This window comes from Lagenorhynchus albirostris, chromosome 6 (genome assembly GCF_949774975.1).
Source record: "Lagenorhynchus albirostris chromosome 6, mLagAlb1.1, whole genome shotgun sequence".
NCBI lineage: Eukaryota > Metazoa > Chordata > Mammalia > Artiodactyla > Delphinidae > Lagenorhynchus > Lagenorhynchus albirostris.
In genome coordinates, this window is record NC_083100.1 from 61,210,613 (window position 1) to 61,229,562 (window position 18,950).

Sequence of the window (18,950 nt, forward strand, 5' to 3'; positions counted from 1 at the left end):
CGTTGCTTTCCATTGGACAAATGGAGTTTTTCCTGATGTTTTAAAGTTACATATTCTAGTTTTGGTTTTATGATGACACTCTATACCCATTTTTTTATTTCTGTTCTCTCAAACTGATATTTATGCATTCCTGCAGGGTCTCCCCTCCTACCCCCGGTTTTTGTTTGTTTGTTTGTTTTGTTTTGTTTTGTTTTGTTGTGGTATGCGGGCCTCTCACTGTTGTGGCCTCTCCCATTGCGGAGCACACACACAGGCTCAGCGGCCATGGCTCACGGGCCCAGCCGCTCCGTGGCATGTGGGATCTTCCCAGACCGGAGCACGAACCCGTGTCCCCTGCATCGGCAGGCGGACTCAACCACTGCGCCACCAGGGAAGCCCTTTTGTTTGTTTTTTAAACAACACTTTACTTTTCAAAAAATACTATACCTTTAGAAAAATTGAAAATATTTTACAAAGAATACTAGTATACTCTATCTAGATTTAAGAAAGATAAATATTTTTGCCAATTTTATGCTTATGTATACATACACATCTCTACCATCTCTCTCTAGTATCACTGTGGTCTCTGTGCTGAATGTGAACAGACCTTTTCAAAGAGCCCTGCTTCATTTTAGTGGGGAATGGTACTTAGGAACCAAGCTAGGTATGCTTATTGTTATGTGGCAGTCTCTTAGAAGAATGTTACCTAATGTAGAAGGAATATAGAATCAGAAAATCAACACAGTATTTCCTAGTATAATTATTGATTAAGGTAAGGATCATCAATGGATGCTAAAACCATTTAGTAAAATGTTTTGGAGAACAGTGTTTTACAAGGTCTCAAAGTTTCACTCTATAGATTAGTTATTAATTATAAAAGAGAAAATATGCCTTTAAAAAGGAGAGATTTGTTGGTTACCACCATAATAGGTAAGGTCAAGCTTTGCATTGGCAGTGTCACAGAGAGCCTGACATTATATGTATCCTGAGGGTGATGCAATAGGAAGAACACTCATCACCTGTAGTTTTCATGCTGGAAATGTTTGATTTGAATTTAATCATGAGGAAGTACTCCTGGGACATCCTGCTGGCCTGGACTCTTTAAAAGTATTCAGTGCCATGAAGAACAAAGGGAAGCAGAGGGACTGTTCTAGGTTGGATGAGACGAAAGAGACTTAGTAGCCAAATGCAATGTGTGAATCCGTGGGTTCTAATTTGCTCCTGGATTGGGAGAAAAACAGTTTTAAATGACATTTTTGAGACAACAGGGGAAATTTGAGTATGGACTGTATGTTGGACGATGATATTGAATTAATGTTGGTTTTACTGTTCTTTGGGGGGTAAGCTTGTATTTTAAAAATATTCATTTAAATTTAAAAACAAGTGTAGGCCCGTGCACAGCACCGATGACCCAACACAGCCATAAATAAATAAATAAATAAATAAATAACGGTAAAGCTTATAGAATGTAATGTAGTGGTGAGCAATGACTCTTACAGTGTTTTTATTTAAATTGATGGTGATAATGTGCCTGTGAAATGCAGTATTAATAGGGGCAAATTTTAATAATAGTGACACCGGGAGTTTGTAATGTGGAAATAAAAGCATTTGAAGGATCATATTTCTGATAGTGATCATGCTCTGGGAGAAGAGGAACAGCGGAGAAAGGTAAGAAAATCATCTAGGACTACAGAATAATTCATTAATTTGTCTATAGAGAAGAATAGGGTTATATGTTTGCTAAAAGTAGGAAAGTAATAAGCACAAGCAACAGAGATACTGTACATAGAACTTTTACTGTGATAGGGTATAGGAGAAGGAACAAAAAGAAATTTAGTCTAATAAAAGTGAGGAAGAGAGAAAGAGCAAACAAAAATACTCTATTTTTACCTGCGATTATATAATATGGAAGAAATAAAGCCAAGTATATATTATGATAATAAATGAGAATCCATCTTTAGGCTGTTGACAGGAAACATCCTCCCAAAATGACAAAGATTGGAAGTAACTGGAAAGAAAACAGTTCCGATAATCATAAAGTAAAAGAAAGTAGAATTAAATACAAATTTGAGATCAGTTTCTCCCCAACTTCAGACCCTTCCAAAGACTTCCCATCACATTTAAAATAAAATTCAGTGCTCTAAGTAGACCTTCTGATCTAGTTCTAGACTACCCTATTCAACTAATAACTGTCCCACTACTGCACTCACACTGGTTTATTTGCCATTTGCCTCAAACACACTTCTCTCTCACTGTATTCAAGCTTCTGCTCAAATGTCACCTCTTTACAGTGGCATTCTTTGACTGCTCTATGTATAGGTATGATACCTATACCACTCCCCTTTCTCTACTTAGTTTTTTTAAAGTACTTATTGGTTCCTTTTATATTACTAAATATTTATATGTTTGTTTATTGTCTGTTTCCCTTCTTATAACGTAAACTTCATGAGCACTTGGACCTAAGTGTTTTTTTTTTCTCACTGCTATATCCCTAGCATCTACAACAATACTAAGGCCCTCAATAATTATTTTTGAATGCATGAATGAGTATCAAATGAAACAGTCTTCAAAACCAAACGCCTGAATGAAACAAAGGTAGATGCTTTTTAAGGACTAAGCATCCATAAAAAAGATATGACAGTTATAAACTTTTATATAGCAAACAGTTCTAAAAATGGTAAATTTATTAAAATACAGCTATATTGAGGGATTTTAATATAATTCTTCTGGATTTTGACTGTTCAAACATATAAAAGAGCAAGGCTATACAGGATTTGCACAATATGATTATAAGCTTGATTTGATAGATACACACAATCAATACTCTTTATTCAACTTATTTGTAACTTCAAAACCAATACTTACATTGCTTTTGCTGGTCATTCACGGGCCTGTGCATATGCAGAGTGGTGAAAAATTTGAGTCGCCTGAATAAAGTGACACTCTGCCTACATTTTCAGCTCTCATACTGTAAACAAGTATTCTTTTCTCAGTTTACTTAATGCCGTGTTTTTCACATTTTTGTGCTTTTCGTTGGTAGTTTTACTGTTTAAAATAGCCCCTCAGGGTAGTAGTCAAGTGTTATCTCGTGTTCTAAGCACAAGAAGACTGTGATGTGCCTTAGGGGGAAAATATGCTTGTTAGATTAGCTGCTTTCAGGCATGAGTTACAGTGTTGTTGGCCATGAATTCAATGTGAATGAATTGACAGTACGTATTAAACAAGGGGTCTTTAAACAGAAACACACTTTTATATAAAACAATGTTATGGGGACTTTCTTGGTGGTCCAGTGGCTGAGAATCTGCCTTCCAATGCAGGGGACGTGGGTTTGATCCCTGGTCAGGGAACTAAGATCCCACATGCTGCGCGGCAACTAAGCCTGTGTGCCACAACTAGACAGCCCGCACGCCGCAACTAGAGAGAAGCCCACAATGGAGACCCAGCATAGCCAAGAGATATATATATATAAAAAAACAAAAAACAAAACAGTGTTATGTGTTGATTGGTTGATGAACTTGTGACGAGAAGGTTGCAGGAATCTAATCCTGTATTTCCCTTAACATCAAGGATTCACCATTTGCTAATTCAGTGTTCATAGCTGATAACAAAAATTGGAAGAGAAAGAATTGTTATTCTATCATATGCCACTTTTTTTTCTTATCCCAAGCCTACTTCACCTGTTAATTTTACTTGCCACAGATCCTTGTGGCATGAGTTTGTGGCTCTGTTGCAGGAATACAGATAGGAGGTAAAGGTAAATGTTATAAATTGTACTGCTGTAAAGTTATAGTGTAGCTAACATGTTGGGAGAAGGAGGAAATGTAAAGATTTATTTTATTTTACATATTAAGGAGTCATACACAGTTTAAAGTTAAAGAAAAAAAAAGTTTGTTTATTATTTGAAGTGAAAGTAACTGAAGATTTGAAAATAAAAATATATCAGGAAGAAGGGGAAGTTGTGATGCCAGTGAGCTAAATTCTTCATCTTTTATGGAAAGGTCAATAAAGAATTATTGAAATGTAGTACATCCAGTGGAATACTCTGCACCTGTTTGAAAGAAAGGACGTAGCAAAGGAAAAGGGGAATGAAGAAGCTATGTATTGATTTGGAATTTTTCCAACATAAAGAGAAAAGAAAGCGATGTGGGACGGTCTGCATAACGTTATCTTTTGAGTAAGAAGGGAGGAATCAATGAACGTATATTTAATTTGTTAGTGTAGACATACAGCCTTAGAAAGATGATAAGAAATGAACTGAAGTAGTTTGTTTGCATTACCTATTGAAAATTTTAATTAAAAACAATTTTTTTAAAAAGTTGTTGCCTCTTGGACTTTCCCTGGTGGCGCAGTGGTTAAGAATCCACCTGCCAATACGAGGGACATGGGTTCGAGCCCTGGTTTGGGAGGATCCCACATGCCGCAGAGCAGCTAAGCCCGTGCGCCACAGCTACTGAGCCTGTGCTCTAGAGCCTGACCACAACTACTGAGCCTGAGTGCCACAACTACTGAAGCCCATGCGCCTAGAGCCTGTGCTCCATAACAAAGAGAAGCCACCACAATGAGAAGCCCACGCGCTGCAAGGAAGAGTAGCCCCCCACTCGCCGCAACTAGAGAAAGCCCGTGCTCAGCAATGAAGACCCAATGCAGCCAAAAATAAGAAATTAATTAATTAAGTTAATTAAGTTAAATTAAAAATTGTTGCCTCTGAATAGTAGGACTAATGCAGGAGGAAAATATTTATATTTCTGTATTGAAATTTTTTCTATGTGCCTGTGTTGCTTTTATATTTTAAAAAATGTCTCATGAATGTCTGCAAAAAAACCAGCTCTATTCTCGCTTTGAAGGCTTCAAAAGTCTGTGTGTGCTTGCATGTGCACATACTGTATGTCTGAATGTATAAATGATTATGTACTATATTTTGTCACACTCCCCCCCAACTGTGCTCCCTTTTCCTCAATAACTTGAAACTTTTTGTATTGAGATATAATTCACATACCATAAAATTGACCCTTTTAAGGTGTACTTTTCAGTGGTTTCTGGTATATCACAAAGCTGTGTAGCCATCACCACTAAGTCCAGAATATTTTTACCACCCCAAAAAGAAATCTTATAAACATTCACAGCAGCTCCTCATTCCCCTGCTTTCCTACCCTACACTTCATCCCCTGGCAACCACTAGTCTACTTTCTGTCTCTATGGATTTTTCTCTTCTGAACATTTCATATAAATGGAATAATAGTACATAGCATTTTGTGTCTGGCTTTTTTCACCTGGCATAATATTTTCAAGGTTCATGAATGTTGTATGTATTAATACTTCATTTCTTTTTATAACTGAATGTTTCATTGTATTGATGTGTGTCACATTTTGTATATCCATCAATTGGTGGACATTTGGGTTGTTTCCATTTTTGACATGAATAATGCTGCTGTGAACACTCTGATACAAGTTTTTGTGTAGACATATGTTTTCAGTTCTCTTAGTTATATACCAAGGAGTAGAATTACATCACTGTGATATTGACACAGGAAAGAAAAATAGACCAGTGGAACAGAATAGACGTCAGCAGCAGAGCCGTTCATATATAGTAACTTGATATATGACAAAGGTGACACAGCAGTGCGGTGTGGAAAGGGTCGTCTTTTATAATAGATGATGCTGGATCAATTGGATATCCACATGGGGAAAAAACAACAACTCGACCTTCATTTCTTGCCATGATAGAAAAATCAATTTCAAGTGACTGTAGATCTAAATGTGAAAAATAATAAAGCTTTAATAAGAATAATGACAGATTTCATAAATAGGTCACAAAAGGCTCTAGCCATAAAGGAAACCATTTGATAAATGAAACTGTTCAGATGATACCAATGTATGAGTGAAAGGCCAAGTCATAGAGGATTCATACCAAGGATATGTAAAGAATTCCTACAGATCAAGAAGGAAAAGACATACAATCCATGGTCAGAGTTTTAAAAGTCAACTTGTCCTACCAAGCCTATAATGAAAATTAGTACAGGCATGCCCCATTCTTTTAACGCTACATTTATTCTTCATAGAGGCAGTCCTTCTCACCTGTAGCTTTTTATTTATTATACTATATATGTTTTGTTTTATTTATGTCTGTGTTTTTAAGTAAGACTATTATAGTTCTTTGTCTTTTTTTCTTTTTTTTCAGTTTCAGATATTTATTGGCTTCCTGTTATAGAAGATGAGGAGTTAACTCTTAAATGATCCAACCCTCTACCCCTGTAGAAATACTCAAACTTCCCTGACCCTATCCTGATTTAGAAATATTTTAGTTTTGGGTTAGGTCATTATTTCATTGTTTATGTTATGACTAAATTTTATTCACAGCCGTGAGATTCCATGATTACGTTTCTTCTTTTTTACAACTTTTTGTTTTTCCTAGAGTTGATTTATTTCTTTAGTTTGTTAGTGTTCAGTGTAAGCATCCATATAATCTCCAGCAGAGGTGTGTAAACCTCTCGTTTTCAAATATAAATTTATTTTATTCTTATATTTCTGTAGACATACCCCTGAAATCTTCCATTCTTCCATTCTTACCTAGGCTAGTTACTCTCTGTTTCTTCTGGGTGCCTGTCATCCTGGAATCCCTCTTCTTTATCATCATGGAAATTCTTTTTGTGTCTGTCCCATGTTTGAGCTCCTGTTTCTTATATGCCATATTTTCCTCTTTCTTGGTTTATTCTTTTGTTTTGGTGGAGCAGATTCTCTAGTCACTTCCTGAGAAAAGGTAAATGGGTAGTCAGATTTTTGAGACCTTGCATATTCTCCTCTTCCCACTTGGTTGTTAGTTTGGGTGTAGAATTCTAGGTTGGAAATCCTTTTTTTTTTTTTTTTTTTTTTTTGCGGTACGCAGGCCTCTTACTGTTGAAGCCTCTCTCGTGGCGGAGCACAGGCTCCAGACGCGCAAGCTCAGCAACCGTGGCTCACGGGCCCCGCCGCTCCGCGGCATGTGGGATCTTCCCGGACTGGGGCACGAACCTGCGTCCCCTGCATTGGCAGGCGGATTCCCAACCACCGCGCCACCAGGGAAGCCCTGGAAATCATTTTAACAGAATTTTGAAGGCATTGTTCCATTGCTTTCTAGCTTCCAGTGTTACTCCTGAGCACTCCAGTGCCATTCTCATTCCTGATCCTTTGTAGGTATTCCTGTTTAGTCTTCTTTAGAAGCTTCAAATCCTTGGCATTTCAATTTGTTTGTTATAATGTGCCTTGGTATGGATCTTCATTGAACCAGTGTGCTTGGTTCAAAAGTGTGTCCTTCCAATCCAAAAACTAATGTTTTCCAGTTCCTTTTTTTTTTTAAACCTCTTTATTGGAGTATAATTGCTTTACAATGTTGTGTTAGTTTCTGCTGTATAATAAAGTGAATCAGCTATATGTATACATATATCCCCATATCCCCTCCCTCTTGCATCTCCCTCCCAACCCTCTAGGTGGTCACAGAGCACTGAGCTGATCTCCCTGTGCAATGCAGCTGCTTCCCACTAGCTATCTTTTTTACATTTGGTAGTGTATATATGTCAATGCTACTCTCTCACTTCTTGAAAAGTCTTGAATTATTTCTTTGATAATTTTAGCTGATTAATTTTCTCTTTCTTTTTTTTCTGGAACTCTCATTTGGAGCAGTACCTCTTGGACTGATTCTCTAGTTTTCTTTTTTTGAGGTTTTTTGGTCTCTTTCTGGGAAGATTTCTTCAACTTTATCTTTGAATTCATCCTTTTTTTTTTCCTGTGTGTTTCAGCTATCATATTTTTAATTTCCAGGTGGTTGTTTTTTTGGGGGAGGGGGGTGGTTCTTTTTTTTTAATTACAAAAAATGTTATTTATTTATTTATTTTTTGGCTGCACTGCACAGCATGCAGGATCTTTGTTCCCCAACCAGCAGTGGAAGTGTGGAGTCTTAGCCACTGGACCAGAAGGAAAAGTCCCCTTGGGTTGTTCTTGAAATGTTTCATTTTCGTAGTTGGCTGTCACTAGGATATTAGTAATAGTTCTATGTGAATTTTTTTCCTGCTCCCTGTATTGTCTTTTTCTCATGGGTTTTTTAAAAATATTTGTTTATATTTTTCAGACATCTGGTGATATTGGGCTTTGCATATCTATGCTTTAGGCACTGAAACCCTTATTGGAAGTATTGTTTGAGTAGGCAGGACTTATTACAGTAGGATGACTTGGCTGGCTCATTCTTCTGAGAGATTTTTGGTTCTTGGTGTCTGTAAGTCTTGTCTCTTGAGATGGTTTATTTTCCTAGAGAGAAATTCTGTACTCTCCAGCCTGTAGAGTTTACGTTTGGCTGCTGACTTTCCAGAATTTAGCACAGGAAGGTGCTGAGTCTCTTCATTTAGTGTGTAGACATGCACTTAATGTCTTCTCTTTCCTCAGCTGTGCCTTATGTGTCTCAATCCAGAGTTCTCCCTGGCTCACCTTTTCCAGAGATGAAATCTGACCTCCCATATCATTATGACAAGCTAGCCATCAGTCATATCCTTTTTTGTTCTCATGAATGTAATATGTTATCTTTCTCTGGCTGCTTTCAAGATTCTTTTCTTTTTTAAAAAAAATCATAAATTTTTAAATGAGGTATAGGTGACATTTAAGATTACATTACGTGTAAGATTAGATTACATGTGTATAGCATAATGATTCCATATTTGTATATGTTGCAAAGTGATTACCGCAGCCTAGTTAACATCCATACTTGGTTACAGTTTTTTTCCTTGTGATGAGTTTTAAAGTTTACTCTCTCAGCAATTTCCAAATATGCAAATACAGTATTATTAACTATCGTTGCCATGCTGTTACATCCTCAAGACTTATTTATTTTATAACTGGAAGTTTGTACCTGTTGACCCCTTTTATCCATTTCTCCCCTCTACCCACCCCCCCAACCCCCCCCTCTGCTGGCAACCACCAGTCTCTTCTCTGTATCCATGAGCTTGGGGTGTTTTCTGTTTGTTGTTTTTGAAGATTCCACAAATAAGTGAGATCAGAAGGTATTTGTCTTTCTTTGACTTATTTCACTTAGCATAATGTCCTCTAGGACCATCCGTGTCGTCGAAAATGGCAAGATTTCCCTTTTTTAATGGCTGAATAGTATTCATATATATATATACACACACACACACTTTCTTTATCCATTCATCAATTGATGGACACTTAGGTTGCTTCCATGTCTCGGCTATTGTAAATAATGCTGCAGTGAACATTGGGGTGCAGATATCATTTTTTCCCATTGTTTTTTTTTCTTTTTTAACATCTTTATTGGATTATAATTGCTTTACAATGATGTGTTAGTTTCTGCTTTATAACAAAGTGAATCAGATATACATATGTTCCCATATCTCTTCCCTCTTGCATCTCCCTCCCTCCCACCCTCCCTTTTCCATCCCTCTAGGTGGTCACAAAGCACCGAGCTGATCTCCCTGTGCTATGCGGCTGCTTCCCATTAGCTATCTATTTTACGTTTGTTAGTGTATATATGTCCATGCCACTCTCTCACTTTGTCACAGCTTACCCTTCCCCCTCCCCATATCCTCAAGTCCATTCTCTAGTAGGTCTGTGTCTTTATTCCCATCTTGCCCCTAGGTTCTTCATGACGCTTTTTTTTTTTCTTAGATTCCATATATATGTGTTAGCATATGGTATCTGTTTTTCTCTTTCTGACTTACTTCACTCTGTATGACAGACTCTGGGTCCATCCACCTCACTACAAATAACTCAATTTCGTTTCTTTTTATGGCTGGGTAATATTCCATTGTATACATGTGCCACATCTTCTTTACCCATTCATCTGTTGATGGACACTTAGGTTGCTTCCATGTCCTGGCTATTGTAAATAGAGCTGCAATGAACATTTTGGTACATGACTCTTTTTGAATTCTGGTTTTCTCAGGGTATATGCCCAGTAGTGGGATTGCTGGGTCGTATGGTAGTTCTATTTGTAGTTTTTTAAGGAACCTCCATACTGTTCTCCATAGTGGCTGTATCAATTTACATTCCCACCAACAGTGCAAGACTGTTCTCTTTTCTCCACACCCTCTCCAGCATTTATTGTTTCTAGATTTTTTAATGATGGCCATTCTGACTGGTGTGAGATGATATCTCATTGTAGTTTTGATTTGCATTTCTCTCATGATTAATGATGTTGAGCATTCTTTCATGTGTTCGTTGGCAATCTGTAAATCTTCTTTGGAGAAATGTCTATTTAGGTCTTCTGCCCCTTTTTGGATTGGGTTGTTTGTTTTTTTTAATTGAGCTGCATGAGCTGCTTGTAAATTTTGGAGATTAATCCTTTGTCAGTTGCTTCATTTGCAAATATTTTCTCCCATTCTGAAGGTTGTCTTTTGGTCTTGTTTATGGTTGCAGATATCGTTTTTAGTTAACTCTTTGTTTTCTTCAGATAAATACTTGGAAATGGAAATGCTGGATCATATGGTAGTTCCATTTTTAATTTTTTGAGGAAACTCCAGACTGTTTTCTGTAGTGGCTGCACCAGTTTATTGCATTGGCCAAAAGTTTCATTCATTTTTCTCCATAAGATGGCTCTAGTAGCAGTTAGTTGTCTTTAACTTCATTCCAAACAATTTTGTTAGATTATATGTGACAGCTGTCATATCAGCATGCATTAAAAAAAAAGGCTTACCAAAATTGGTGAATTTTTGTGTAGCCATTTTAATACTGAAGATGGAAGAAAAACATTTTCGGCCTATTATGCTTTATTGTTTCAAGAAAGGTAAAAATGCAACTGAAACACAAAAAAAGATTTCTGCAGTGTAGAAGTGGAGAAGGTGCTGTGACTGATCGAACATGTCAAAAATGGTTTGCGAAGTTTTGTGCTGGAGATTTCTTGCTGGATGATGCTCCATGGTTGGGTAGACCAGTTGAAGTTGATAGTGATCAAATCGAGACATTAATTGAGAACAATCAGCGTTATACCATGCAGGAGATAGCCGACATACTCAAAATATCCAAATCAAGCGTTGAAAATCATTTGCACCAGGTTGGTTATGTTAATCGCTTTGATGTTTGGGTTCCATATAAGTTAAGCGAAAAACACCTTCTTGACTGTACTTCTGCATGCAAGTCTCTACTTAAACATAATGAAAATGTTCCATTTTAAAAACAAATTGTGACAGGCAATGAAAAGTGGATACTGTACGGTAATGTGGAACGGAAGGAAGAGATTGTGGGGCAAGTGAAATGAACCACCACCATCCACACCAAAGGCCAGTCTTTATCCAGAGAAGGTGATGTTGTGTATATGGTGGGATTGGAAGGGAGTCCTCTGTGATGAGCTCCTTCCGGAAAACCAAATGATTATTTCCAACAAGTACTGCTCCCAATTAGACCAACTAAAAGCAGCACTCAACGAAAAGCGTCCAGAATTAGTCAACAGAAAACGTATAGTCTTCCATCAGGATGATGCAAGACCGCATGTTTCTTTGATGACCAGGCAAAAACTGTTACAGCTTGGCTAGGAAGTTCTGATTCATCCTCCATATTCACCAAACGTTGCACCTTTGGATTTCCATTTACTTCAGTCTTTACAAAATTCTCTTAATGGAAAAAATTTCGGTTCCTTGGAAGACTGTAAAAGGCACCTGGAACAGTTCTTTGCTCAAAAAGATAAAAAATTTTGGGAAGGTGAAATTATGAAGTTGCCTGAAAAATGGTGGAAGGTAGTGGAACAAAAGGTGAATACGTTTTTCAATAAAGTTCTTGGTGAAAATGAAAAATGTGTCTTATTTTTACTTAAAAACCGAAGGCACTTTTCGGCCAACCCAGTACATTCCCACCAGCAGTGTAGGAGGGTTCCCTTGTCTCCACATCCTTGCCAACACTTCTTATTTCTTGTCTTTTTGATAATAGCCACTCTAACAGGTATGAGGTAAGGTGTTTTTTTTTAATCTTTGGTTTTCAGCAGTTTGACTATGATGTACCTAGGTATGATCTTCTTTGTACTTATCCTGTTTGGGGACATCAGTGAGCTACTTCAATCTGTAAATTTATGTCTTTCACCAGTGTTTAGAATTTTCTTCTTATTGCTTTTTCAATTTTTTTTTCTTTCTCCTTTTTCTCTCCTTCTATGACTCCAAATTCATTTATGTTAGACTACTTAATAGTGTCCAACAGACAACTGCTTTTCAGTATTTTTCTCTCTATTTTTTAGTTGGAATAATTTTTTGATCTATCTTCAGTACTTTCTCCATTCTACTGTTAAGCCCATACGGTGAATATTTTATTTTAGAAAGTGGATTTTTCAGTTTTACTATTTGCATTTGGCTCTTTTTTATATTTTTATTTCTCTGCTGAAATTTACAATTTTTTCCTTTATTTATAAGTTTATTTTCCCTTGGTATCTTGAACATACTTGCAGGTAGCTGCTTTAAGATCTTTGTTAATTCCAATTACCTGGGTTACCTTGTGGTTGGTCTCTATTGATTGTCTTCTCTTGAGTATGGGTAACATTTTCTTGTTTCTTCATACGCTTAGAAATTTTCTGTTATATACTGCATACTGTGAATGATACATTATAGTGACTCTGGGGTTTAGTGTATTTTTCTGGAGAGTGTTAATATTTTGGTTATTATTTGTATTAGCAAGCAATTAACTTGGCTGAACTGAAATCTAAACTATGTCTCCCCACAGAGGATGGCAGCTGATGTCTCTAAGTCATTTTAGTCTTACCTGGACTGCGTAGAGTCTGATCCACTCTTGCATAGAACAGTGACCAGTCAGAGACATGGGTAGAGTTCTTTGTGGTTCTCTCTCTTTGTGGTTCTCTCTCTTTGTGGTTCTTTATTTTCCAGTATGTGCCTTCTTACTTTTCAGCTGTTGTGGTAGCTCCAAACTCTGCTTTTCAAGCCAGTAAGACTGCATCTTTTGATTCACATTTCAACTGCTCTGTGCAGCTCAATCTAGGGGTTTTCCCTCAGGCAAAAGCTGTAAAAACAGGAAACCCATCCAGTTCTACTTCCTCCTTCCAAATATTGTCTCCTAACCAGATTCTGCCTATTTTTGGCTGCTCAAGTGCCTTCAGGTAGTTGTTATTTATATTTTTTTCCAGAATTAATTGTTGTCTGAGGGAATGTTGGTGTGATAAGAGGTATTCTGTTATTACTCGTGGCAGGATTTGTTTGTTTTAAAAAGTAAAAATCTCATGTATTTATATTAATATTTCCGGTTCAATTCAGAACTATAAGGTTTTTATTTACATCTGTATCTTCTTTCTTCTATACCAAGAATTGTGGTTCTGAAGGACATAAAGCAGATGATAGAATTAGAATATCACATAATTATTTATTTACTCCTTTCTTTATCTCACACACACAGCAGTCTCAACAATGTGTACTATCACAATGACCAAAGAGATTATGGAAAATAGTTAAAACATTTTTTGCTTGTGCTTTCCATGAATTTCCATAGCACAGTTTTTTAAAAAATTGTGTTAACAACTTTGCATGCATTTAGCCATTAAATTTTTTTTTTTTTTTTTTTTTGTGGTACGCGGGCCTCTCACTGTTGTGGCCTCTCCCGTTGCAGAGCACAGGCTCCGGACGCGCAGGCTCAGCGACCATGGCTCACGGGCCCAGCCGCTCTGCGGCATGTGGGATCTTCCCAGACCGGGGCCCGAACCCGTGTCCCCTGCATCGGCAGGCGGACTCTCAACCACTGCGCCACCAGGGAAGCCCTAGCCATTAAATTTTATACTCTCTTCCTTGTACTTCTCACTTAGTCTTTATCAACAAGTAAATAATAATATTGCTTGCCATAAATTGTTAGGTTGAAACTATTCATTTTGGTTGTCTAAAGCTTATTCTCTAGATTCTTTCGGAAGGGCTCATGGGAGCCAGTGTTTCCCAATTTTTGGCCTTACGTTAAGTTTATCTGTGTCTTCCATGTGATAAAGATCAATTTTACCAAATATAAGACACAATTCAGATTTTCTTTCTTGAATATCTGAAATATGTTACTCTGTTTTCTTCTGGCATAAATAAAGTGTTGCCTTTGAAAAGTTAGATGTTGGCCTTCTGGGCTGAATTCTTAAGTGTACACAGTGCTTCGGTCAGTAGTTTCAGGTTTTGTTCTTTTCAAGAAAGTTTTCTTGAATTATAGTCTTTACTATTTATTCTCTTATGGTAGTGCTCTTTAAAGACTTCTGTTACCTGAATGTTGGATCCTTGTTACTTCATTAAGTTGTTGCTTTCTCTCATCCTTTTAATCTCTTCATTTCTTTTGATTTCGAAACTGTTCCTCCATTTTACCTTCTCATTCTCTTAAAGCATTATCTGTTGTATGTATTTTCTCTTGTGTTCATTCAGGCTTAATCTTCATTTCTATTTTTTTTTTTTTTTTTTTGGCGGTACGCGGGCCTCTCACTGTTGTGGCCTCTCCCGTTGCGGAGCGCAGGCTCGGCGGCCACGGTTCACGGGCCCAGCCGCTCCGCGGCATGTGGGATCTTTCCGGACCGGGGCACAAACCCATGTCCCCTGCATCGGCAGGCAGACTCCCAACCACTGTGCCACCAGGGAAGCCCCTAATCTTCATTTCTGAAAAAAATTTTTTCAATTTCTAATGCTTTCCTGAGTTCTGTTACCTTATTTCTGAGTTTTTTGAAATCTGATTTATGTTGTTCTTGCATGTCTTGAGTCATTTTTGTAATGACTTTTATCTCATTTTGAAGTAGTTATAATTTTCACCTATTTCGTGGGCATGTATTTCTGGTATGCTTTTATTATCAGGATGTAATTCTGTATCTTTTTTTTTTTCCCTATAATTTCATAGGATTGACCTACATCATTTTCTGTTGCTTACTTTTTTATGGTTTAGGATGGCATTTCTTACAGAGCCCCCTCTACTGTTGTTTTTGGGAACTCTTCAAAAGTGTGGCATTTGGGGCTTCCCTGGTGGCGCAGTGGTTGAGAGTCCACCTGCCGATGCAGGGGACACGGGTTCGTGCCCCGGTCCGGGAAGATCCCACATGCCGCGGAGCGGCTGGGCCCGTGAGCTGTGGCCGCTGAGCCTGCGCGTCTGGAGCCTGCGCTCAGCAACGGGAGAGGCCACGACAGTGAGAGGCCCGCGTACCGCAAAAAAAAAAAAAAAAAAAAAAGTGTGGCATTTGCTTTCTATGATTTCTAAGGCTTTGCTCCCTTCCCCACTATTCTCATTCCTTAATCTTCATTGTACCTAATGTGCTCAGTTTTGATTCCATGCTCAGTAGCTTATCCTCATTGTGACACTGTTAGTGAAGGATCAGTTTTAAGAGTTCATAGAGGCTAACTGCCCCAACTTCAGACTTCAGGAAAATGCAGAAACCCAGTTATAGCTGTTTTGGGAGTCTCTGTTCTCAGATGTGTCAGACACTCTGTTTTCTTCTGCTGCTTCTCATACCATGCAGGTTCTATGGTTGTTAGTGATTTGTTCCCACTTGCTGTTTTAGGGAGATTTATGTAGATTTCCTTGTCACCCAGTTTTGTTGTAAATGTTGTATGTGGGTTTGGGGATTTAGGGATGCTCAGAAACGTTGCCACTGCCTCCATTGTCCTTCAATCTTTATATTTATCACTTATTAATTGCTGTTTATGGTGTTCTCTTTTTCAAGTTTGATAATCTTGCCCAAATTAGATTATAATTCCTCTAGTGCTTGAATCTTAGTTCAAATGCTATTTTGTGTTGAAAATAGCCTTTACAGTGTCCAGCATAGCACTGGACATATATGCAATGTATCATATCAGTCATCAGTTTGGAAATTAGTCGGTCTAAGGGTAATTATAGGCTAACTTGCAACCTTGTAATGGTAGTATTAGCAGCTACTCTGGCAAATTGAAGGGAAACGGGTACCACCTGGCCTGCTTGTACATGAAGTTCATTCATATGTCATCTTTGGCATATATGCTATAGTCTGCCTGGTCTAAACATTCCTGGAAGACATTGATCTAATGTACTGATGGTCCAAAAAAGTCGACAAAGTAATAACCATCATAGAAACATATTGGAAACAGAAAATGTTATCCGCCATAGTGATAGTTCATTACTGTCACAGTTCAAAAAATATTGTAAAGGAAATTTAAACACTCTTTGAGTGACACAGTTAAAATGGTCAAGTTAGTAAAAGATTTTTTTAAAAGGCTAAACCCAAACAAACAGAAACCAGAGATTGACCAGTTTGTTAATATGAAGAGGCAAAAGGGTGTGGGTGAGATATGATGGAATTTCATAAGATTGTGATGAAAATTAAGGAACACAAATAATACTTTCAGTTAAAGGAAGCATTAGTTTTTATACATTGGGTAGTAATTTTAGGGATCTTTTTATCCTAACAACATCTCACTTCCTTTGCTTCTGAATTTGATATTCTAAAAAGTCAGCTAACACAAGTCAGTTCCTGAAACACAGCAGAACTTTATTGATTTGATAAAACTTTCCAAGTATAGTGTTAAGTTGGTGTTTCTTATTTTTACTTCATTTGTCTTCCCTATTTAAAGGAATCATATTTTATTTTTAATTATAAAGACATTATTTACTTTGTAAAATGTTCCATTTAAAATTACTCCTAATTTTTACCTTTTTAAAAATTTTCAACAGGCCTCAACAAATAATGAAAGCTCTAATCACAGTTTTGGAAGCTTGGGATCTTTGAGTGACAAAGAATCAGAGGTAAGTAACTTCATTTTAAATATGGTGCTATTAATAAGTAAAAGTTGGAATCACTTTTTTTTTAATTAATTTTTTTCCTTCTTTAATACTTGTGCTAAAGGTTAATCCTTGTTAAGTCTTTTGTAGGAGCATTTTATTCTGTTTTATGAAGCAGAGCATTCAAACCGAAGACTGTATTGGACATTAGAAAGAAAATATAGTTTCTTTGGTTATGTAGGTGAACTTGTACATTAATGGTATTGACAGATATTCTTAAGTTACTAGCCGTTCATAATTCTAAGAGATGAACGTGGTTTTGCAATACGTTGTATTTTGCAGTTTTCTATTATTTCTTGTTCTACTTCCCTCTTAGTTTGGTCCTGAGTAAAGGTTTGTTTACTTTCTGAGATACAGAAACACATTTTTTTTCTCTTTTTGAAATTTCTTGTGGGATTTCATGCTGTTGGTTTTCACTTTACATATTTTAAAATATCTGAAAAATCCCCTCCTCCCCCACCCACTTACTCTCCCCACTAAGAAAATATATGGAATTTTATAAGTAGGTATTTGGATCCATGGTATAGTTCACGTTGAGCATGATATTCTTGATGGCATTTTAAAAAATGTTTAGACAGCAGGTTCTTTGGGTAGTAGCATTCATTTGTTGATGCTGCAACTTCACTTTTTGCAGATACAGTCTGTAATATTTCCTCTTCTCAGATTATGGAGTTCTGTCACTTACTTTTCAACATTTGTGTGTGTGTGTGTGTGTGTGTGTGTGTGTGTGTGTGTGTTTGTGTTTTCCCTGTCAATGTTAACTTCTGCTTGATCCATTTTAGTCTTTTTTCTGCTTGGGTTAGTATAGATATATCACCATGATAATAATACCATAGGTCATTAGCACCCAGTAACTCTTAGGCATTTGGTTTTGGTATTCAGTGGAAGGGGAATATCAAAGGTGGCAGCTTTTTAAGCCCTGTGTTATTGAAAGCATCTAGGAATCTCTAGGTAGACAGTTTTGTGGAGTTCTGTGCAGGCACCCTGACACTCCAAAGGAGTGTGGCATAGGGCTCTCACTCATCAGGCTTTCCCTTCCACAGAGACAACTGGCAGGCAGCTGAAAGGACTGTGCAAGTGACGGGACTTTATCTGCAGTAGGTTCCCTTGAGGTAAGCGTTAGTAGCCCCTGTAGCACCAGATTATCACAGTTTAGTTTTTATCAAATTAACACACATTAAGTCCTTAAAACTTGTAGGTTTAGATCTTGTCAAAGTACATTTTTTTTCAAAAACCATATCAAGAATGTTTTCACTTTATATTTCCTGGATTTTGGAACATTTCTTGATACTTCCACAGATTTGGGTCTATATAGTAATTTCACATGCCTCCTCTTTTCATAGGCTTTTATGTTATGAAGGGCAATAAAATAATTTTAGATATTTCTCTTTTCTGTTCACCAAATCTAGTGTTTCTGATGGATTTTTTTAATAGAAAAACATAGTAAAAGTTAGACCACATGTAATGGTTATATATTTCTATGTTCTTTATAGGTATCTGTATTCCCAGTATGAGTTGGTAGATGCAATATTTGAATTCTTCCAAAAGGATCAGTTTGTAAGAAAATACCACTTCCCTTAAAAGAATTCTAAGGCTCACTTTTGGCTATGTTCTTAGGTTAAAAACCATTTTTTTTTAAAGACCATAATGGTATTTGCACTAAAATACAATTTGGTTCACCATTGGATGTACTTAGCTTTATTTGTGTAGAAATTTTGACATTTGGGGACACAATAGAAAAATCTTAAAATTTTTTGGCTTTTGCTGCTTTGTGTTCTGTATCTGGAATTTCTGCAAAATAATGGTTAAGTTAAGTGGCATAATATTTTGGAAATGACTATGGATTATATGTTTTCCTTAAAATTTGAAGAAGGAAATTTGGGGGGTGGTCTGTCTTTCCATTTAAGAAGTGATTTGTCTGGAAAATGGTTCCCAGGTTTTATTTCTGTACTAGATGCCTTAATGGACTCCCTTGGGGTGAAATTTCATATACATCTCGATACAGATATTCCTATAAGTCATGAATAAAGTTGTTGGCAGTAAACAGCTGCAGGATAGAAGTACTTCTTTTTTTCCCCAGTACACCTAATAGTAAAGTTTATGTAGTATTTCGTTGTCTGCTGATGTCATTTTATTCTTTTGGTAATCCATCCCCTGAACCATCAGATTTTTAAAAATAACAGTTTTTGTTTTTATGGACAAATAGTGCTGAAAGGTTTATTATTATTATTTTTAAATAGTAGTTCTCT

General features: G+C 36.9%; 1 protein-coding gene across 3 annotated transcripts in view; it reads left to right on the forward strand.

Moving 5' to 3' along the window:
- Positions 1-18,950, forward strand: part of TLK1 (tousled like kinase 1) — a 152,333-nt gene that overhangs the window by 52,585 nt on the left and 80,798 nt on the right. For 2 of the 3 annotated variants that reach the window (XM_060152660.1, XM_060152661.1), the window contains exon 3: positions 16,594-16,665. In XM_060152660.1, the coding sequence (XP_060008643.1) occupies positions 16,594-16,665 (72 nt within the window). Of the gene's footprint in view, positions 1-1,610; positions 1,648-16,593; positions 16,666-18,950 lie in introns of all 3 variants that reach the window. The other variant, XM_060152662.1, reaches the window with a different exon arrangement.